The 22,893-nt window shown below is 40.0% G+C and overlaps 1 protein-coding gene across 2 annotated transcripts in view; it reads left to right on the top strand.

Moving 5' to 3' along the window:
- Positions 1–22,154, top strand: part of AMPD3 (adenosine monophosphate deaminase 3) — a 33,043-nt gene extending 10,889 nt beyond the window's left edge. For both annotated transcript variants that reach the window (XM_054275934.1, XM_054275933.1), the window contains exons 6-15: positions 546–675; positions 8,503–8,697; positions 8,945–9,076; positions 9,979–10,142; positions 11,275–11,401; positions 12,195–12,358; positions 14,351–14,471; positions 16,427–16,600; positions 17,647–17,757; positions 18,690–22,154. In XM_054275934.1, the coding sequence (XP_054131909.1) occupies positions 546–675; positions 8,503–8,697; positions 8,945–9,076; positions 9,979–10,142; positions 11,275–11,401; positions 12,195–12,358; positions 14,351–14,471; positions 16,427–16,600; positions 17,647–17,757; positions 18,690–18,866 (1,495 nt within the window). In that variant the 3' untranslated portion in view covers positions 18,867–22,154. The remainder of the gene's footprint in view (positions 1–545; positions 676–8,502; positions 8,698–8,944; positions 9,077–9,978; positions 10,143–11,274; positions 11,402–12,194; positions 12,359–14,350; positions 14,472–16,426; positions 16,601–17,646; positions 17,758–18,689) is intronic.
- The last annotated feature ends 739 nt before the right edge of the window (positions 22,155–22,893 follow it).

Here is a 22,893-nt window from a genome sequence, read left to right as displayed (position 1 = left end):
ATTATTTTGGAAAAAAGTATTTCTACACAACATATATGTTCTCAAGGCATGAAAGATGAAAGCATATTGGATCTTATCTTGGCTTCTCACATTAAATTGAAAAAGCAAATAAATTTGGAGGATTAAAAAAAATTCATTATGAGTAAGGCTGGATGACAAGTTGTTTCTGTTATATATAAGAAGATTGTTCTGTTGGAGGTACCATTTTAGAGAAGTTGCAATTGCCATCCATTTGATTATAGGTTTCATGCTTTGGTCATTATTACTAAAAGGACTGCAGCTTATGCACAGTTATAGTGATGAATACTTGGACAAGTTGAAGGACATAACGTGGTTATGTAGAGTTCTGTTTGAGATTTCACTAATAACTTTGGTCTGAAATTGGCTTACATATTTGTTAACCAGTAGGATAAAAAGAATGGATCTGTTTTGGACCTCCTAAAACACCCCAACTTTGTTTTTACTGTGGAAACTCTGATGTTCTTTTTGAATGTGAAATACAACCAGTTTTAAGTTACAGTTCATTTTTGTGTTTTCTTTTTCAGAAAAACATATTGTCATCGGAGGCTTAACTTTTTAGAATCCAAATTTAGCTTACACGAGATGTTAAATGAGATGTCGGAATTTAAAGAACTGAAGAGTAATCCCCATCGAGACTTTTATAATGTGAGAAAGGTAAGTGTGACAAGGATTGAAGGCATGACACTGGTTTTAGTAGGAGTTCCAGCAGTTTTGCTTTTCTTATGGGAGGTGTAGATGACATGCACAAAGTAGTGTGTGCATACCACTCAACTGAATTAAGTTATTTTAAGAATGTTAATGTTTTTCTACATGGGAGCTCTCCAGGAAAATGAACTTGAATGTGCGTGGGTTAATTGGATTATGCTAAACTAATTTGTTTATTTACTCAGAATCAAAGGGGCTTAATTGTGTGTAGATTGCTTTAAAAGAGTGAAACAGAGTTAAGCAAATGAAGCTCACTTGGATTATGAATAAAAATATCCTTATGGAGGTTTAATTAATTGTAATGAACTCAAAGACATTCAAGTGCATTTTTCTGCTTTCATGTAGGTACATCCTACTAGACTGTAGTAGGAACAGCTGTATAGATTTTAGATGATAATTTCATTTCATATTGAAAATAGATGTTTAAATACATGTCAAAAGACCTCCCACAGAAACTAAACTGCGGGTTCATGCTGCCATCAGTATCTGGTAAAAAAAGTCTCTGATATATTAAGTAAAAAGATTATCTGAGTTGTATTCTTGGCTCCCTCTGAGATACACTGGGCTATAATGAGGAGACAGGTAGGGGAATCAAGGAGCTGATTTAATTTCCTGACATATTTCCTGACACCCAAGGGGGCTGCATTCCCTTCAAAGCATGGAAGCAACAGTGTTAGGCTGCTTCCCTTTCCTGAAGTGGAGAGGAAGTTACTGGAGTTACTGCTTCATTTTGATAGGTGAAATTCCTTCACAGTTGTTGCTGGTGGTTTTAACCACTTTGGGTCCATTTTGCATTGTTTCTCTACACAACTGGAAGAGGTAATTCCCTATTTTGCAACTTCAGGGTTTACTAATCCTTCTTGTTACGTTTTGGTTAGCACTAGTTCATCAAAAAGTCCTCTTGGCTTTTCCCTATAATGCCCAGTGTGTTTGCTGGCTAGTGTTGTGGTAATAAACTGTCCCAGAGTCCATCACAAGCGTGGAAGCAGATGAGTTGTCAGGTAAGTTCTAATGGATTTCACCCTTCTGACTGTTAAATGTATGAATGGGAGATCTGTCAGCTAATGCACTCAGGTGGCAGAGACTCAGCTCCCAGCCTGACAGTTTTCTTGCATAACCCTGGAAAGACATTTGCTACGTGCCACATTGAGAGAAAACACTTCAGTAGCTGACAGAAACTTTAATAATAAAACACATGGTGACTGAGACATGCAGAGGTGTGGATTAGGTGACTACCACAATCAGTTTGATTAGTGCGAAGTTGTAATTAACAGGATTGTACTTGCTAAGTTCAGCTTTTGATCTAGAAGCAAATGTTCAATGTCTCTGGGCATATCTTAATTATTTTTTAATTACCTGCTGTTGAATAAGCCACTCTAGAAAAGGATTAATATTGCTCAAAAGCCCAGAATGCATGTTGCTTCCCCTCTGGCAATGAGCACGTTCCAGAGAGCAGGAACCAGCCTGCTCTGCTGTGCCAGAGACCATTACTACTGCCAGGTACTGCTTGAGAAATTCCTGCACACAGTTCATCTTGCCTAAAGTATTTTTGTGAAGCAAGCTCACAAGTAGTATTTTTCTGGAAAGGAAACTGCATTGTAGACACCTTGTTAGCCCCCAGATGATCTTCTTTTTTCCCTGTGTCTTGCTAACCCCAGTAATGTTTGGAACTGTACCTTCCTTGGAGTGCTTCCTTGTTAATAACAGTATCAGTAGTGAAACATTTGAAAGCCACACTTCTCAGCATATGTTTTCAAGATGTCTCTCTGTTAAGTCAATCCTAAGTGCTTACTGCTCACAAGGAAAGGAAGGAACAGGATTCACCTTCCCAAAGGCTGTTGGTGAAGTTGTGTATCACATCCCTCAGACACAAGTGTGGAAGTCCTGGTACAATCCGCTTATATGAAAGAGCCAAAATAATGGCTGGAAAATGCCAAAATTAGAACAGATATGAATGGAGTGGCAAGGTCAGTCAGTGAACATGTACTGCTGCATTTAGAAAGGTGCAGTAGAAGGCTGGCCAGGAACAATTGCTAGCATGACAACCAACCATTACTGGCTTTCCCCTGCCTCCTGCCCCCTTCCCCACTTTTTTCCTGATTTAATAGGAGTTTTCCTCCAGTGAGATCATCTATTCTTAAAACCCAAGACAAGGCTCATCTTAAATAAGGGACATGCATGTTTATATCTTGCATATTGAACTTAACTGGAATGCAGCCCAAGATACGTTTTGCATAGTTTTGCAAGCTGGACCTGGAAAATTGCCCTTTACTAAGGACACAGGTATTTCTGTAGACAGACAAGAACCCACAGGTGGTGAGACAGTGTGGCTGGCTGCCCTTGGCTCTCCACAGAAGGTGAACAGCTGTCTGTGAAGAAAACACTAACTTTAGAGGAGACTCTTGAGTCTGTCATCAGCAGGATTCCTCACGTCCTCCAGCTGATGCACAGCAAAGTGCAGGCAACACACATTTTCCACGTAGCACTGCCTGCATGAAGAATGAAATGAAGGAACAAGAGTTTAGCTCTATGGTACAGAAACTCAGAACTGAGGTTGTGTTTGTGTACCCCAGAGTGTCTTGTCCTATATGTGAGGTTTGTTTGAGATGGGCTTCCTGTAGACCTCTGTGCCAAACAGCTCAGATAATTCAAAGCAGGCACTTTTTTTTTTTTTTTTTTTTTTTTTTTGTGATGCCAAGAGATTTTTTTACCTAACATTATTTGCTACTTTTGTAATGGATATCCATGTACTGAATTGCAGGTGTCCTTCACTGCAAATAGCTTTGATACAGTTTCTAAAGATGACAAAAATCCCATCCTAAGCCTCTTTGGATATTCTTTCTTTCTATAGCCACTGTTTCAGTGTGTCAGCAAACTAGACCTGAGGATATGTCCTAGCAGTGACTTTTACACGTCACCTTCCTGCCTGCAGGCTCACTAGTGCAGGTGCCCAACCTTGTGTGGGAAGCTGTGCGTGGGAGAATGCAGTTTCTGCATTTGCAGCCCTACTGAATGCTCACTGAATGTCATTGCAACAGCTGCTGTGACATCCACTGGATGAGGGTGTTGCAACTGAATTTTTATTTTTTTAATTATTGGTTAGACAAAGAGGAAGTAAATTCTAGCTGCTTTTTATGACCACAGAGTTGAAATACCGCTAGTTGTACTTGTAAGAAGGAAAGTTTGAGTGGCCTTAAATGCTACTAAATCCTATAGATCTCAAAAAATACTGAATGAAATTAGCAGATGTCTGCTTTTTAAACATTTGATTACAAGCCTTGTGAGTGAACAGTGAACCTATACCTCATCTTCTCTGAGCTTTGATTGATTCTAAGTTTGCTTTTTTTTTTGGTTTCTTTTGTTTCCCCCAGTAGCTACTTAACTGACTTAGGTGATGAAATAGTTTCATCATATAAATGACAGTGAATGTGAAGACTTAGGGGTTAGCATCAGATCCAAAGGGAATGTCCCTTCAGCATGACATGAAAAGGTGCCTTGCCACTGTTAGCTGGCAGCAAAGCTGTTATGCTGTTGTGCTTTCAGAGCTCTGAGTGCTGCTTCTCCCCTCCTGCCTTGCAGAGATGCTGAGGCAAATTCTTGTCTCTACCCTCAGTCTTGCAAGTGAGCACAAAATACAATCAATTGTAAAGGCACCAATGATTATGATGCAAAAATTTTGTTGAGACTATAAAGAAAGCTTTTCCTCTCTCTTTCAGTAATTAAAAGAACAGGAGATTTTCTCTTCACAGCAGTGTATTTCTGTATTTGTGTGAATACAAACACTCAGATTGGATTCTGCAGCCAGATGATAGAAGAAGAAGCTGGATATGCAGGGATCCTCTTCTCATCTCTCCTGGTTTCTAGGTTGCTCTGCATGGCATAAATACGAATTAGACAAGCTCCCAAGGAGCGCTGCACAGCTCTAGGGACTATTTCTGCTGCCAGGAGCATTCCTGCACTACCTGAGGACAGAGTTTTTATTTTGTGCCTCTGTCTCTCCTGCCTGTTAAAGAACTGCAAGGAGAAAATCAATCCCACTGTATAAAGCTTTGCATCCTATCAGAAAAGCTGATGCAGTATGAATGTATTGACGAGCAGGGAACCTAGCAGTGGGATGAGGAATGATTCCCCTTCACATCAGCACTGAAGCCTGCAGAGGATTCAGTGTCCAATTCATGCAGCCCAGAGCTATTGGGTTAGAAGTATTTACAAATGAAAGTGTATGTTTTTAGAAAATGTGGCAGTTTACAGCTGTGGATGCTACTAATCCATGCCCTGGAGAAGTTCAGTGTTATTAAAAGGGCTGGCCTTGGCATTTCTTTTTGCTGTATTTATCACTCTGAATCTAGCTCATATGCTCAATTCAGTGCAGCACTGTCTGTGATATGCACAGACAAGCATCCATAAAACAGATCTGAGATGGAGCTTTTGTGGAGATCTGAGTGACAGTGGAAGTAAAGAGGAGAGGAATGCAGGAAGAAAAGGGAGGAGGCAGAGTGGCTGAGGGAGGCTAGTGCTGCTTAGATGAGGAGGGCAAGGAGAACTCCTTCAAGCTGTAAGTTGTACACAGTAGGAATCTGCAGAGAAAGAAAGCCTGGCTTCATTACATGGAGAATTGCTGAGTGAAGGGAATTCTACCATCGTTTAAGTGCAAGGAAGCTGATGAGCTGATGTCCACCATCACTTGAATGATGGAATTACAAGAATTTAACCTTTATGTAAACAACTGTTTCCTTTTGTTACAAGGGTGAGTTCACTGAGGGTATAATACTGTGTTCAATGACAGGCTTCTGTCAGTCATTCTGTTTTTCTTTCCATGGAAGATTAATGTGACCTTGAGAGAAAGGTTTTCTGCTGGGGGAGGGGACAATAAGCAGTGCAACAGGAAGTCTGGTTAAGGGAATGCAGCCGGGGTTTTTTTCCACTAAGGAGAAACTGGGCTGGAATGGCACTAAAGTGAATTTGAAAATGGAAGGAGAATGTTTGCAAATAGAAACAAATAAACCTTTTGGTGGGGCTGTGTTACTCATGGTCCAGAAAAGCATCAGCTTATTTTATGTATTGTATGAGGAACAAAATAGTAACATCTTAAACTGGGAGTGGCTTTGTCTTTTTTGGGGGGGAGGAAGGAGGCAGAGGGGGTATTTGTCAGACTTGTATGAATTCAGTCTGTTCAAATTGTTTTAGTAGAAGCCTTTCATAATAAATAGCAATAAAATTAGCAACAATATTTTAGCATTATAACATTTCACATAATAATAACGATAATGACAATAACCTGCCTAACCAAATCAGCCCACTTAAGCTCTGCCTGAGGATTCTGTGTTCAGATACTTCACTTAGGTAGGATTGCACCCTGCATAGTAAAAATGTACAAGAGCATGCACACTAAATATGTGCTAGGGTAGTTCAAAGCTCAAGTCCTTAAAACCTTCCAAAAAGTTGCATTTATGCTAAAAATACAATAGGGAAGAAAAGCTGTGTGGCACTCTTATGACTTTAGACTTGAGTCTTCTATGACTTTTTATAACCGAAGTTGCTGCTTTCTTAAAGGTCAAATTATACTGGGTAGTAAAAAAAGGTAGCTAAAGTAGTGAATATTCTCTGGAAAAAGCATGAAGGAGATTCCAGAAAGGTCTCAACTTTTGGCGGATATGCATGTTTAGGTTGAAGGAGGAGGAAGAGGTAAAAAAACCCCAAAGCTATATATATTAAGGCAGATCCTTGTTCTCAGAATAAACCTACTGTGGTTAGCTCAGCTCTAGGGCTGTGTGTGATGTGTTTGTGGGGACTGGAGAAGATGTCACAGGAGCTTACTGAACAGCAAAGGCACACTCTAGAGAATTATTTCTCAACAGGAAGCAGGATTTTAAAAGCAATGTGATCTTTGCACACAAGCAAACAAAAGAAACAAAAAGCCTCCTTGCTTTCCATCCTTGTCCTCCTAACAGTAATGAATTCATGCTGATTTACATAAGGAGGAAGTGCTGTGTCTTGTTTGTTCTGACTTTTTTCAGGACTCATTAATTCCAGTAGCTGAGCCACTACTGGAACTACTGCATTCTGAAATTCAGTAAACTACACTTTTTCAGGGTCCCTGCACCTGTATTCTCTGTTTATGACTTCCTTTTCATTAGCATTTAAAGCTGGTAACTGCTGTTCACTGAACAAGTTGACCAAGCCCAGTAGTATTTCACTGCTCCAGGAAGAGTTTACAGTAAACAACATTAGTGCCTAACCCAGAGAATATTTATTAACCTGAGTAAGCACATGTATAAAATGCACTTGGGCTCAAATGTCTATACAAGTACTCTGAGGAGAGTGAGAATACATTGTGTGGAGGTGTGTTTACTGTTTATACACATCATTGTTTCCTGTGCATTAATAATGTACATTTTGCTCTGTACTTTGAGACAGCAATATGTTTCTTGCTTTTTCATTTAGCTTTAATGTGCCTGGTATATTTGAATTAGACAGTGATTAACAATTAAATGTTTAGGATTCAGTTTTATGTCCTGGTCTTTATTTATGCTACTGACATTCACAGGGTGAACCTGCAACAATTTGTGTATATATAACATGCAAATAAAATGACTCCAGGTGTCAAGTGAAGCAGTGGCATTCCTGTGGCCTGGATATCATGGCATAAACTCAGGTTTACACTGCAGGAGGGTGGCTTATTCATGTGCTCTGTGATGTGTTTCCTGCTGATCCTTAAAAGCAGATAAGGATGTTGATTAGTTCTGTTGGCAGAATGTGAAACTGCAGAGTCACTGCACAAAGGGGAATGTGTTGGGCTCACTTTATTCCTGTCCATGTTTGCAGTTTCCTGGACAGAGGAATCCTGCATGAGAGTCCCTTCAGACATTTAGGTTCAGTGGCTCCTTATAGCTGGCTTATCAGAGTGTTTGCTTTATTTGAGAAGTTCTTTTAGTGTTAACTAAGGACTTACACAGGGAAAAATTACATGACAACCCACCCTCATATCTTGTGAGTTGTTTCTTTGGTTTGTGTTCCAATAGAGGCTGCTCAGGTAGCAGTGCAAGCTTCTGAGCAAAAGCAAAGAAGACCTGTGGAAATAATTTGTTTCTTGTCAATACTTTATTTGTCAACAAAACCTGAAGGAGTACTCTCAGCCCTTCTGTGAATTTGCACTCCCCTTAGAGTGTGAAGAGATGTCTAAGAAAAAAGATCTGAACAGTCTGTCAGTGTTATGAGTTGCTGTATTATAATTAAACTTGGAAAAAATGGTGACAAAAATCTCAGATGAATATTCTTCAGTACTAGTGACCTAAGATGTCTCATATGGTTGAAATATCATTGAAAAAATGAATTCTGCTTTTGGAAACGGCTGAGAATTCCAAGTCCCTTCAGTCAATGAGGATAGTTATAACCACAGTGTACAATTAGAGAGGCATTGTTGATTCATTAATGAAATAAAAGGATACTAAGGGGTCAGAGTGTCCTTTAAGGAATATCAAGTTTAATCTGAACCCAGGGTCAGTGATTAGCACTTAGAATGTATCTTGTTGAAAATGTTCCTATTTAAATAGGAAACTACTAATTGAGGGCTACTTTACTTACAGTTCTCCTTACTGACTAATTCAACCAAAATCAAAATCTCAGGGTTCTGAAACATTTTGATTTGCTTAGGCACTAAACCATTTGTTTCTTAAGGAATATTTTATAAGGCTTTACTGTTGTCAGTGACATAGATACTTTGCTAATTAAGTCTATGTAGATGGATGATAAGCATAAATAACCTTTTGATTTCAGGTTGACACTCATATCCATGCTGCTGCCTGCATGAACCAGAAGCACTTACTGAGGTTTATTAAGCACACGTATCAAACGGAGCCCCACAGGACTGTTGCAGAGAAAAAAGGCAAGAAGATGACTTTAAAGCAAGTCTTCGAAAGCCTTCACATGGACCCCTATGACCTCACTGTAGACTCTTTAGATGTCCATGCAGTAAGTCTAGTGAAATGACAAAACAAATGGGAAAAAGCTACGTTTTCCAAGTGTAAAATTCTAGTTCCTACAATGTTTGCATGATAACTTACTAAATCAGAATTTGACTTCATGTATTACAGTGCATGTTTGAAAGAAGTTATCACAGGATTTTTCTTTTCTGTGCCTTTTAAAGCTGGGCAATTTGATTTATGAACTATTGTGTGTTCTTAAAACTATGGTTATTTGGGTTTTTTTCGTCCTCCAGGGACGTCAAACATTCCATCGATTTGACAAATTCAATTCCAAGTACAATCCAGTTGGTGCCAGTGAGCTGAGGGATTTGTATTTGAAGACTGAGAATTATATTGGTGGTGAATATTTTGCTCGGATGGTCAAGGTAAATAAGTTTCAAGCTTTTCCAGCTGTAGAGAAATGAAGGTTTGTAATAGATTTGTCATAATTGCATACGGACCTAACAGTATGGTTAAGTGATTCCAAGTATTGGGCTTGCTCCAGCAATTCCTCAGAGGAAGACCTCTGCTAAGCCAACTCCTGCTGCTTTCTGAACAGTTTTATGAGGTAGAAACGTACACATAAACTGTGTATGAGTTCAAAGCTGAGTTGTGGGTAGTTTTAAACTAATGGAGAGAAGCTGAGGGTCAATTCACTGGTTTAGTATTTTGTTAGGATTTATTTGGTTACTGATAGTTGCTAGGGAAGGAGCTGCTAGGGAAGTGCCTCTGCATAAATCTGCATCTGCACATGCATACAACAGGCTTCAAATTAATTTCTTATAACAAAAAAATTAGTAGTTTTTGTAATGTAGTAAATGTCAACTCTTCTTGAATATACAGAAGTATTGTCTAAAATTAATTGCTGTAAAACTACTTGCTACCATAGATTGTGGGTCAGATTCTCCATTGTTCTCCATTGTATTTTATGTAGATGTTTGCTATAGTTTAAATAGTCTAATTCTGATTTTTCTCTCTTAAAAGTAGGTTTGACAGAGGTTTTAGTAAGGACTGCAGAAGAACATTGTCCTTTAAAAGGAGGTGTTAGAGTTATTCCCAGTTATATGTACAGTTAAGTTATATTCACGTGATATTTGAGCTAGCTTGCCAGTAGAGTATTTAGATGCCTAAAATAAAAGAACAGATTGAAAGACAAGAGATTCCCTTTATCTTTAAAGGATGCCAATACAGTTATGTCTGCTCTGAGGAAAATGCAATGATACATATATTTCTAGCTGTAAATGATCTCAGTGTCCATATTAAAGCAAATATATTTATTACTTACTAGGAAGTAGCCCGTGAACTAGAAGAAAGTAAGTACCAGTACACAGAACCTCGCTTATCCATTTATGGACGGTCTCCAGATGAATGGCTGAACTTGGCAAAATGGTTCATTAAGCATAAAGTTTATTCCCCTAATATGCGCTGGATAATTCAGGTTCCCAGAATCTAGTAAGTAATCAGGAGCTCTTGGTAATCTTAATAGTTTGAAATCATACCACTGACTTAATTTCTGATAATATTTAGATGGCTTATTAGCTGTCCTGTAGTTCTATTTATAAGCAATAGCTTGGGAGATTTATTTTTGACCATTGGTGCAGTTTTCCTGACAGTCTGGGGGTGGAAGACAGGAGATGGGGATTGAATCTACTCTTTATGAAGCAATTCAAAACTACTGTGAATTATTTGTAGGTCTGAAGACTTTGAAACCAAAAATTACAACTGGGTGAAATCAAGCTGCATTCAAAGGCTAATTAAAATACAGTTTAGTAATAAGAATAAATCAACTCTTGAATTCCGTGAAGGAGTAGAAAATGCTCTGTCAAATTGTTATCATCAAGTTTAGTGACTAAATGACAGTGAACTTGGAAACAACCCAGACTGATGATTTCCAAACTTAAATCCCTGTCAGATCTTTTCAGTTTTTAAGCTTCCTTTGGGACTTTATTTCTTTGTTTCCAATACTGTGTGTTGTAATACAGTCTCCCCTGATAATTTTGTCAGACTTAATAGCTGAGCTTCATGTTTTGAAAAGTCTCAGTTGGGGTATGAGTAGAGAAGGAGCTGTCACAGTCACATATATCCCCCAGAGTGTGCTTTTCACTGGGGAGAAAGTTTCTCTCCTTCAGTTTCTTACATGGCAATTTCTGACATGCGTGGCACAGTCAGCACTTGGAATAAGCCCTGCACCTAGTGGTACATGGAAGTACTATCCCTTATTTCTGAGGCTCACCAGAGCACAGTGTTCTGCTTTCATTTGGAGTAGTTACAGCTTTAGGAAACAGAATCCTTCATGAGAGGTGGCTCATTATCTTCCCTGGTAGTAACTGGATGTCTGTGAAGGACAGGGTCACTGCTCTGAGGCAGCATCTGCCCCTGCATGCTGTCTCTATTTTTGGAGCACTTGAGAGCTTCAGTAGAGCCTGGATGAAACAGAGCACAGAGACAATCTACCCTGACATAAACTTTGAATTTCTGAATCCTGGTGGAACTGAAGCTCTAGAATGTACACAAATAACAGAAAATACAAAAGTGAAGGACAATACAAGCTTATTAAAGAATGTGTCTATTTTTTCCCCTTCAGTGACATATTTAGGTCCAAAAATATTCTGCCTAGTTTTGGGAAGATGTTGGAGAACATCTTTGTACCTTTATTTGAAGCAACAATCAATCCCAAAGACCACAAAGAATTGCACCTATTCCTCAAATATGTAAGTATGTTTGGGTTTTCCTTCTCATATGAAATGGATCCTCTACTGCTCTTTTTCTGTTTCCATACACTAAAAAAGTTTCCTTCTCCACAGATTGCTTGTGTTATTATTGATTCAAAGCCCTGACACATAATTTAGCACAAATCTGTGTGAGGTCCTATTGTCACATAACCTGTTTATTTCCTCAGAAACAGCTCAGCAGCTGCTTATTTGTCCTTTCATTAATGACCAAAAATGTTTACATGCTCTTGTGCATCATCATCCAGGATGGGCACTTTGAGCTGATTCTGAACTGGCCTCCAAGAAGGAGGCAGCTGTAAGGAAGCTTTGTGTGGACTGTGATGGATCTCAGGAGAGAAGTGGGATGTTGCTGCTGGGACAAGGTTAACACAGACATTTCTGAGTGTGCCTCAGATCACAGCTCTGAGGTTTGCTGGGAACCTCTTGCTTCCAGCTGCTTATCAAAGACAGCAGATGAGTTCAAAGGATTCTAGTCTGGATCTTAGGGAGTTATGCAGCTCTGCAAACCCCCACAGGAGCCTGAAGGCTTTTGTGCACCCAGGCTTCCTGTTTGTCTCAGGAGAAAAAAAATGGGTAAAACTTTGACAAAACATGTTATTCCTGCTGTGTGCATGGTATGGTAGGATGCAGAGCAGCAGGACTGCTAGGATAGGGATGGAAATGAAGGAGGAGGGACTGGATGCTTGTTCAAACAAGTCCTGAAGCAAGAGTAAGTGGCACTGAAGTTTGCTTCTTGAAGCCTCTTATTTCTGGGAATTTCTTCTCCCACCAGGTGACTGGCTTTGACAGTGTTGATGATGAATCCAAACACAGTGGCCATATGTTCTCTGACAAGAGCCTTAACCCTGACCTCTGGACCAGTGAGAAGAATCCCCCATATAGCTATTATTTATATTATATGTATGTCAACATCATGTTGCTAAACAACCTTAGAAGGTAAGTAGACACTTTTGTACTTTACAAGCTCCCAGAAAATCAGTATCTTTCTCTCAGAATTTCAGTGTCTAGATTACAGATCTTCTGAAGCAAGGGTTATTTTGAATTACAGAGTTGAGTACTTGAGATATTTTGAAAATACTAATGATAGAATTAATTCAAACAAAGAATTCAGAAGGTGTAGAGGCATCAGATTAAGGTCTTGGTTTGATATTTTTGTGTGTTTTGGGGGTTTTTAACTCCTTAAAACTGCATATACCAAATTAAACAAAAGAAACCCCACAAAACCCACTCACTGCCCTTTGCTTGGCTTTGCAGCAGATTCCCAAATGCAGTGCACCTGCCTCTTGGTGCCTGGCTATCTCCTGGTAACTTGAGACACAAAGTAATATTGTGGCACACTGGCTTAGGGGCTGCTGAATTAAGACAGACCAAGTAGGACACAATTACAAACTGCACATCCAGCTAACTTCCTTTAGCAGGCTTCTTGACTCAACTCAGTTTTACAACTTTAGGACAAATGTCTACGCAAGTAATGCAGAGTTACGTGACATCAGCCTGTCAGAGCAGATTTTGGCATCAGGCTCAGGAATGCCTGAAATTCAATGTGAGGTTATATTGCTAAATTTGCAGCTGACTCATTGACCTGCACAGCTCCAGCCAAGGCAGTGAGGTTATCCACTAGTGTGAGAGTGTCATCACTTACCCTGAAAGGATTTGGTTCACTTCATTTCGTTATTTAGATTATTTTAGTTATTCAGAAAACATTTTTGGATTTTCTTATAGAAGGTGCACAGATTTGTCATTTTACAGTTTTATCCAAGTTAGCATTCAAAATGTTATTTCTTCTCTCCCACTGCTACTTCAAGCATTTTTAATCATCCTATTTGATCAAAACTCATAATGCAAACACCCACCTCAAATTACCTCATATGTGCAACAATCAGGTGTAGCTGTTTTAATTCTATAATGAAAAGGACACACAGCAGGTAGCTGCAGGAAAGTCATCCCTTTCTCCTGACTTCCTTTACATTCTCTGTAGTCTACATGCTTTTTCTGTTCCAAAGACAGATTCTGCCAGAACTAATGCATTTCTTTTTTACCTCAAGATCATTTTGACTACTGTATTAAAATGCCCCCAGATAATCATTAAATATTCCTTACAGCTGAGATACTGACAGAACTCACCAATGAGTCACTAACTGTTCACCCTGTTAATCTAAGTGCTTGAGTCAACACAGCCCTGACAAGACTGTTTTATATCTTTGGTAATATCAGCAAGGATGGATTACATCCTCACATCAGGAGCAATGTTACTGACTTCCACCCTAGAATTGCCTTATATTCTAACACTCCTTGTTGAAATTCTGTTTTGAATATCTCCAAATATTTGTGGGACATTTGTCTGCACTGAGTAACAGGGTCCATTGTGATCTCAAACCCAGCATCACTTTTAATGCAGGTAATAATTCAGTAATTCTAGAAATTACAGTGGGAGTCTGGTGTAATAACTAACATTCCTAGATCACCTGTTTCTGAAGGTGTGGTTTTATGCTACACTAAACCTGGTGAGATGGCAGGCTCTGATCACACTAGGTACTGTTAGCTAACTCTTGGCAATGTGCTTCCCCTTCTTCCCTCATTTTGAAGCAGGAATTCTGCAGCCACGGGTTGCATGGGTTTACTGAATTTTCCATCTGTCAGTTCACTCCACTGAAATCCATTCAGTAGCTGTTCAGCCAGTGGGTAGACAGTTGCTAAATGAGATGTAACTGGGGAAGGCAAGAAGACACAAATATGTCTGGTGGCAGAAGGAACTGCCCTTTTGAGCAGCCCACTACAGGCAGAACCGGGTAGATGTCACATCAAACTGTATGAGAATATATAACTTAATTTTCTTCTTTTTAAATCTACCTATTACTGGCAGTTATATGCCAAATAGATAAAGAACAGTGCTTTCTTTTAAGTGAAACTTGCTTTTAATCTCTTCAGGGAAAGAGGCATGTGCACCTTCCTGTTTCGACCTCACTGTGGAGAAGCTGGGTCTATCACACACCTTGTTTCTGCCTTTCTGACAGCAGACAACATCTCTCATGGATTGCTCCTGAAAAAGGTATTGCTCCTAAACTAATCACTGTGTGCTCAGACATCCATCACTGGTTCAAACAGAAAGCACCAAATGGGCATTTTTCATTAGTTCACTTTCTTAGCAAGGCACAAGTAACTCTTCAGTTTGGTCAGAAACTCGACCCAGACCCCCTCAACACCAGAACACGTGGACCTGCTGGAGGGAGTGCAGAGGAGGCCATGAAGATGTTCAGAGGGCTGGAGCACCTCTCCTGTGAGGAAAGGCTGAGAGCATTGGGGTTGTGCAGCCTGGAAAAGTGAAGGCTCCAGGGAGACCTTCCAGTAGCTAAATGGGGGTTACAAGAGAGCTGGAGAGGGATTTTTTGCAAGGGCAGGTAGTGACAGGACAAGGGGGAGTTGAAAGAGAGTAGGTTTAGATGAGATTTTAGGAAGAAATTCTTTACTGTGAGGATGATGAGGCCCTGGCACAGGTTGCCCAGAAGCTGTCACTGCCCCATCCCTGGGAGTGTTCAAAGCCAGGTTGGATGAGGCTTTGAGCCACCTGGTCCAGTGGGAGGTGTCTCTTCACACTGCTGGGGATTGGAACCAGATGATCTCTAAGGTCCCTTACAAATTAAACTATTTCAAGATTCAGTGAAATAAATAAGCTCATTTGAACTTCCTTATAAACCAAACTATTTCATGATTCAATGAAATAAATAAGCTTTACTGAACTTCCTGTTCCTTAGGTACAAAAAGACAGCTTTGTCTTCACAGGGAAGGAAGAACAACTGTTCAGATATCTCAAAGACTTGGCAGCACCCATTTTTGGATACTCCAAGCAGAGTTAAAATTATGTGAACAAAATTTAAAACTTTAGACTTGCTACTGCTCCCTGGTTTAGTCCCAGAAGAAGTTAAGGAAAGCTCTCATTTTTTCTCTATGGGGACAAAGGTCATTTTCTCTGATTGGCATTTCTGTACTTCAGGGTTCTTTCAGAAGTTCTTTAAGGATTTGATTATTTTGATCAAGAAATGCAACATAGCTGTTTGACACAATAATATTCTAGATAGAACAAATGTTTTATGACAGAGCAAATGCTGTTCCTGGCACATTAGTTAATGAAAACCATCACTCATCCTATCCTCAGGGCACTGTTTCATAATTAAAATAATTGGTCAGTGGGTGGCAGACTTGTACTGAGTTTACTGTAATTTTTCAGGAGTTCCTTTATAAGTGAGTTTTTTCTGGTTAATGCTGGAAAATTCTCTGTATTCTTCAACGTAACCAAGAACAAAGAAAAAATACACCTAAAATCATGTCTGATACTATGCTCAAGAATAATAATTCATAAAATTAGACCCAGACAGAATAGCACTAAAGCAGTGTGTGACCAAAGCATTCTCCTCTTCCCTCTCTCTTGCATGGCCTGGTGTGATAAGATGGCATAGCAGGTTGTAATAATAGTAACATTAATAAAGGCACTTGTGAGGTTCATAGGTTGGCTAAGGCAAAACAGTCATAAAGATGATGTGATCACAGATTATTTATATTGTGTACAACAGCAACACATGACTTGTCATAACTTAAAACTTCTTTTGCTCCTAAAATTTATCTATTGGACTAGAGCTTTGGAAATAAAAAATTGCTTAGCAGTTCTTCCCCATTTATCTTCTGTGCCTTTCAGGTTTTGGGGCTGATAAGCAGCTGATATCAAATGCAATGCCCATAATGGTCATATATACACTTACTAATCTACAGTAATAGTAGTCATTGTATTTTTAAACAGACTATATTTAAGAACATAAATTATTTTTATAAAGATCAGTAAGATATAAAATTCAGACTTTTAAATATTTCCTGGAGAAGTCATGGTCAACCTAATTTTTTTGATCTTAAGTTTTCCCCCTGTATTGCTGTTTCCATTTTATCCAAGGGAAGTCCTTCTCTTTTCCATTATCTCATAGTACCATTAAATGCTGACTCTGTTTTGTTTTTCAGAGTCCTGTCCTCCAGTATCTGTATTATCTTGCACAAATACCCATTGCTATGTCCCCACTTAGTAACAACAGCCTATTCCTGGAGTACTCCAAAAATCCGCTACGGGAATTTCTCCATAAGGGCCTGCACGTCTCCCTCTCCACAGATGATCCTATGCAGTTTCATTACACAAAGGTAGGAATTGCAAAAAGCACCAGCTTTGAATTTGGCAACAGCACCACAAGGGTCCAGAATGACCTGAAAGTTGTTTTATTTCATTGCTTAGGACATAATGTCATGCCTTTCAGTCACTTCATTCATTCTCCCTCCTCATTCTCTGTCTACTACTCACTGCTAGGCTTCAGAAGGAAATGTCTGATTTCCTAATTATGTTTCTTTTGTACTCTTGCCTCTTCAGTGTTGGCTGTTGAAGTATAAAATGAAGGATGAGGCTGAAGGAAGGTTTGAGCCTTCATAAACAATCCTCTAGAGTGCCAGGAAAGTCCAGTTTCCTTACTCTAATAAGTCTGGGGAAGTACATAACAAAAACACGATGTGGAATCTCATGATGACACACGAGCTGCTTGCTCAGTAAGCTGGAACAGATTCCTGCCCTTGGGTGGCCTGGCAGGACAGGAGTGCCTGGTCACTGGCTGCAATGCCCTGGTTTGTGGCTGGCACCGATCTGAGCTGTGCCCTTCGCTCAGCTCCGTGTCCCAGGACAAGCCGAGCCCCGCTAGCCTTGGCCCGGGGCACGGAGCCGCTGCCGGCCGGGACATGGCTGCAGTCACACGGAGCATGCACCGTCCTGGGCTGGGCCAGCCCGCCAGGGCCACACCCGCCCGCCCCGCGGGGCAGGGCCGGAGCGAGAAATTGCCCTGCTACCTGTCCGTGTGCAAAATCACTCAGGCTTTACAACTGGGTGCTCCAGGGGGTTTGTGCACCCTGGGGGCTCCTTTGGAACTGCCTAAGAAATGCCTCCAAGGATCTGGACTGCAGGCTGCAATTTCTTAGACTAAGCTAACTGGATACCCAATGCCTATTAATTATTAACCAGTAGTCCTTGGGAAATTTGAAATGAACAATTCTTTTCATAGTAGTTGTGATTTTAAAGTTTCAAACTTCTAATTTTTCACAGCTGTCTAAATACATGTATAAAATCCTTACTAGTAATGAGTTCGTATCCCCATTTAGATCTTATTTACATATAATTTAATCTCAAATGTATTTTGGTGCTGCAGGAAGCTCTCATGGAAGAATATGCTATTGCAGCTCAGGTGTGGAAACTAAGCACGTGTGACTTGTGTGAAATAGCAAGAAACAGTGTTCTACAGAGTGGATTGTCAGATAAGGTAAGTATGGCTGGAAAACCTCTCCTGTGAATATTAAGGCAAGCAGGAACCCAGAAGTCAATAGTCTGAGCACTGAATAGCAGGTGCTGAGTGATGTATTTGGGCTCATTTCTGTCCTCTTTTCCATAAATAGTCACAAACTATCTGCTGTGCAGTCTTACATTACAAGTAAAGTATTAATATTACTTTTCCCCATTAGCTTTGTTTTGGAATTCTTAAAATACGTAGAGAGACCAGATGTCTGTTTATACTCAGTTGTCCTTCCAGTCACAAACTTTTAATTATTTGGGTGATATCCTTCTGCCAGTGATTTTCTGCACCATGTCTTAGCATTAAGTAAAAACAAACTGCCTGTCATAAGTAAGACATGGTTTTTTACTTAAAAGGGAGTACTACAGAAAATATTCTGGTTTAGATAGGCTATCAGATTAGATTAAATTCCCTTTTGGCTTTAAAATTCTATAGAGCCAAGGCTTTCTTTAGGACTTACTTTAGACCGTTCTTTCTTCTGTGTCACTTTTGAACATTTCTCTGAAGGAACTGGTATTTGAAAGGGCTTCATGAGTATATTCTGTTGCTTCCAGTATTCCCTGCTGACAACTACTCATTTTCCTCTTGTGTGACATTTAACCAACAGAAGAGACCTAAGCCTCTTTTCGCCCTCTCACATGCAAGATGTGGCAGTGAAGGCTGAACGCTAACACAGAGGGTTTTAGCAAGCCAGACTGAGTGTACTTTTCAGTGATTATATGGATAAACTTTGGCCTTAAAATCTCCTAAACTGGTTAAGACTCTGAGGAAGAGTTCAACGGCCAGCTGGTTGAAACTGCTCTTTTCACTTGTGCTGGACTCATTCAGCTAACACTTATTTCTGCAATAAGTCAAAGCAGTTGAACTGACTTCTTCCTTTTGACTTTTAATCCCGTTCACAGGAAAAGCAGAAATTCTTAGGGGTGAATTATTGCAAGGAAGGGCCTGAGGGAAATGACATTCGAAAGACAAATGTCGCCCAGATCCGGATGGCCTTCAGGTACGAGACTCTGTGCAATGAACTCAGCTTCCTGGCTGATGCCATGAGAACAGAAGATATTTCTAGTCTGTCCAAGTAGTTACAAACCCAGAGAAACCAGAATGTGTTCCTCTTAAGCAGGATAAGATGCTAATTAACCTCAAATCGCCTGTCTTTGATGCTACAGAGACATAACTGAACAGTACAGAGACAAAGGGAGTATCTGTGGAAGGTAAACAGCGTTTGCCACCACCTGTTACTGCGTTATTCTCGTTGCAAAGATTTCGGTTTCTACGAACATTAGGCTTTTTAAGATTGCTGTAAATATTAAATGCAAACTCTAGAATTATGTACTATTTGTTTCATACTGTCTTAACTGTGCCCTGCTGCGTAGCCTGGGAAACCAGAAAGAGTATCTGTAGAGCAGCTGTGCTGTGCACCTGAGGATCCCACAGATGCTGACAGCACGCGCCCACCTGAGTTGGTTCTGCAAGTCTCAGTACCAGTCATGGCTTTTAACACTTTTAAGTTTAACCTTTTTTTTCATTACCAGTTTTTATGGGGTGCAGAATTTTGAGGCTGCCCTTTCATTCTGGAAGGTGTTCTGATACAGTTTTTAATTCAATGTTTCAGCAGTTACATTGGAAAACAAGAAAAAGCAACATTGGGTAATCTTGTTCAATGACTAATTAATTGCTGTTGTTATGTATGATGTCAGTGAAGAACAGCAGATGAATGCTTTTTAATCTAGCAAATGGAAAACATCGTGTCAAAATTACTATTATAGATTGTAATGAATTCAATTACATCAAGAAAATTTTGCCTTGAAAGTTGAGAACACTTTTTTATTGCTTTGTAATGGGAATATGTGGATATGCCCATTCAAATTACTTAGAAATTTATGCAGATAATTCTGGTTGCATGTAAAGAGAAATTTTTTACTTGAAAAAGGGAAGTGTTCTTATGAATCAGTGGTAGAAACGCCAGACCTGGTTCTGGTCCTACTTCTGACATATTTTTACACATTTGTTTTAGTCTGTATTTTAGTCAACTACAGCTGAATGGGAAGTCAAGCTGTCTATTTATACAGAAGCCAGCCCACTTGAAATCTGTCATTTCAAATCATGGTATGTTATGTTAAACTATCTGTTTATGAGGAAGTGGTTAGTAAAATACAGCTACTGGAGTATTTATCACTTTCAGTCTTTTTTCTGTTTCATCATCTTTATGACACAGTACTTCAGAAAGGATTAAAGGTGATAACATGATGGCAGCTATGTATTGTGGAAGCTGCACACAGTTTCACACCAAAAAAGACTCGAGGCTGGGGAAGCAGAGGGTGTGGATGCCTGTGGGTCCAGCAGAGCAACTCAGCTCAAAGGCCTCCAGTCCCTGAGGCAGGATCTGAGCCCAGGGTTATGGCTGTCTAATATCCTGCATTGGGACACTGGGCTTCTTCAAATAGGCATTCAGCATTAATGCATAAAAAGCCAGTAACTGATACTGGCCCATCAAGGTTCACCTGCCTTTGAACCCTGCATGTTGTGCTCAGCCAGATGTCTTGTGCCACTTGTATTTCCTAGGCCAGGCCCCTCTCCTGTGCAAGGAAATGGCACTAAAGCAGGGGGAGGATGAATTCCTTATCACCTCCTATAGCTGTGCAGCCTTGCAAGAACACCCCAAGAGACAGATAAACCTAAAGATGTCAGGAAGCAGCCTGGAATTAAGGCTGCTCTGAGGGAGTCCAAGGCACAAGAGGGAGAGCTCTGGCCATCCACTGACCATCACAGTTAGCCAATGACATGCAGAGGGAGCTGCAGTGATTGCAGAGGCTTTTCATCCAAAACCAGGGCTGCAGACAAGTGGTGGGAATTTGACTTCTGCTCTTCAGTGCCCCATCCTGTCTGCAATGTGCCACATTTTGTATTTCTTGTACCCCTAAAAATCATGTGAAACCACACTGTGCTGTCCAGCTGTATGAGAGTAAAATTGTCCCAAGTTCTCAGTCAGCAGCCCCTGTTGGCCTCACTGTTGGGAACTTCAGCAGCTCACAGAATGCAGTCTCAGGATTGGTGTCATTTGTTTAGGATGAAGTCTGAGAAAGTGGTTTAAGCTGTTCAGCTGCATCAAATGCAAATGTCTTGTTTTCATCAATACAACTTCTTAATAAACTGTTATCAACATAACATTATTTGGAAAAAACATCTGCATCCAGGCTAAATAAGCAACATGCTTGGTATGAAGAATTTCAATTTTAAGTATTGCCATCAGATAAACATTGCTTTACTTGGGTAGTTTCACCTATTAGTCCTGCTTTTGTTGTCACTTACATGTTTTTTTAGTTTCCTTAAAATTACACCAAATTTGTGTATATATTGAATACCTTTTCAGCTTCCCTTACCTCAGGTTCTAATAGGTCTGTAGCTGTTATTGAAAAAAAAAACCAGCTGGATTTGCATATCCAGTGAATGAACAGTAACTGTGATTCTGACAATAACCACAGTAACACATAAGTGATCATGACCACAAGTTCTGCTTTCTGTGCTTTCTTGTGTGCTGCTTTTAAGGGGAAATTGGGCTTATAGCATTATATTTGGGAAATATAAACAGACATCCTTTCAAGCTTCCACTACTACATTTCTCCTGGTCATCCTTTAATTGGGCAAATGTTACTGATTGCCAAGTTCAGTTCTTAAGCTTTGCCTTGTTTTTTGAAAGTTTCACTTTTGTACTAATGTGAGGCTGTTCAGAGTAACCTTGAGGGCTCAGGCTGTGGCTGGAATGGAAAGACAGATGCAGCACAAGTCACTGCTGTACACACAGACACCAGTGCAGGACAGGGCAGTGACTGATCCCCCCAGCTGTGCTGAGGTCAAACCCGGTTAGAACACAGCTGGTTTGACTCAGGGGCTGGAAGAACATCACTGCAGGTGGCAGCTGGGTAAGTACTGCTGTAGGATGGAAGAACATCCTACTTACTCTTTGCTTCATTAGGAGAGAGGCTCAAACATTATTCAAGGCTTCCTTAAATCTGTTGGTTCAAAAGCATTTTATACTTTCAACCTGAAATGGTTAATTACGGTTATTTGATGTTTACAACCTGAACAATTCTTTCTGTTCTGTTACTTTAGCAAACTTAAAACATTTTCTCTGCTACTGGAGAATACTTTTCTTTTTTTTTTCACAGCCCAGAGCCACCTTATTGTCTCATATCATTGTTCTTTATGCGTGGCTAAACATTTCTGTTCTCTTTGCCTAGTTAAAATCTAAGTCTGAAAAGGTGTCTGTAAAAACTGCTTTTTCTTTCTGTGCCTGAGTTACATGATGTTTATCTTTTGCATCTTGTGGAAGCATTAAACATTACACTAATGAATGACTTGTAAAAGAATATGATTATGGATTTTGTGTGTATATCTCTCAAAAAAAATGTAGCTCCTCCCAATCCCCACATTTAAGGAGAACTAAAACCATCACAATTAAATTGACTAAACCTAAATAAAGCATGAAAACGGAAAAAAAAAAAAAAAAACAAACAGTGGAGATAGGGAAGACAGTGAGCACTATTTAGGAGAAGAGCCTAAAGGCTTATCTGGCTTAAAGCAATTCAGTATTAATGCAAAACAACCACTGAGACCTGGCATAAAGTTCTGAAAGTGAAATTGCATTGCAGCCCCCACCATGTCTTGGTGCCCCCCCTGCTTCCCTGCTCATCCAAGCTGGGCCCCAGGGCAGGGCATGCAGCAGCTCCTGCTGATCCTGGAGCCTCATGTGGATTTGAACTGAGAGTCAAGGCACCCAGCCTGGGAGCAGGAAAGCAGCCCTGACCCTCAGGGCAGAGCAGTTCAAGGTTCTGTGATTGTGTGAGCATGCACAACAGATTTATCTGACAAAACCCAACTATGAAGCCAACAAGTGACACACTTAAATAAATAGTATCAACACAGATATCCTGCTACAGTCAGCATGACTTTTGAGGAAAAGCATAACACAAACAATTTCAATAAGAAAGGGAGTCAAGATTTTTAGATTAAGATTGAACATCATCCCTTTCTGTACACAAACTTTAGTTCTGTACACGAGCAGCACTGGTGAAGCACAGGAGCACAGGTTCATCTGTAACTGAGAAA

This window comes from Melozone crissalis, unplaced genomic scaffold (genome assembly GCF_028551555.1).
Source record: "Melozone crissalis strain CALT ecotype California unplaced genomic scaffold, PUWL_Pcris_2 ptg000018l_1, whole genome shotgun sequence".
NCBI classification, from domain to species: domain Eukaryota; kingdom Metazoa; phylum Chordata; class Aves; order Passeriformes; family Passerellidae; genus Melozone; species Melozone crissalis.
Note: the sequence above shows the minus strand (reverse complement) of the source record. Positions and strands in the feature narration are given on the sequence as shown.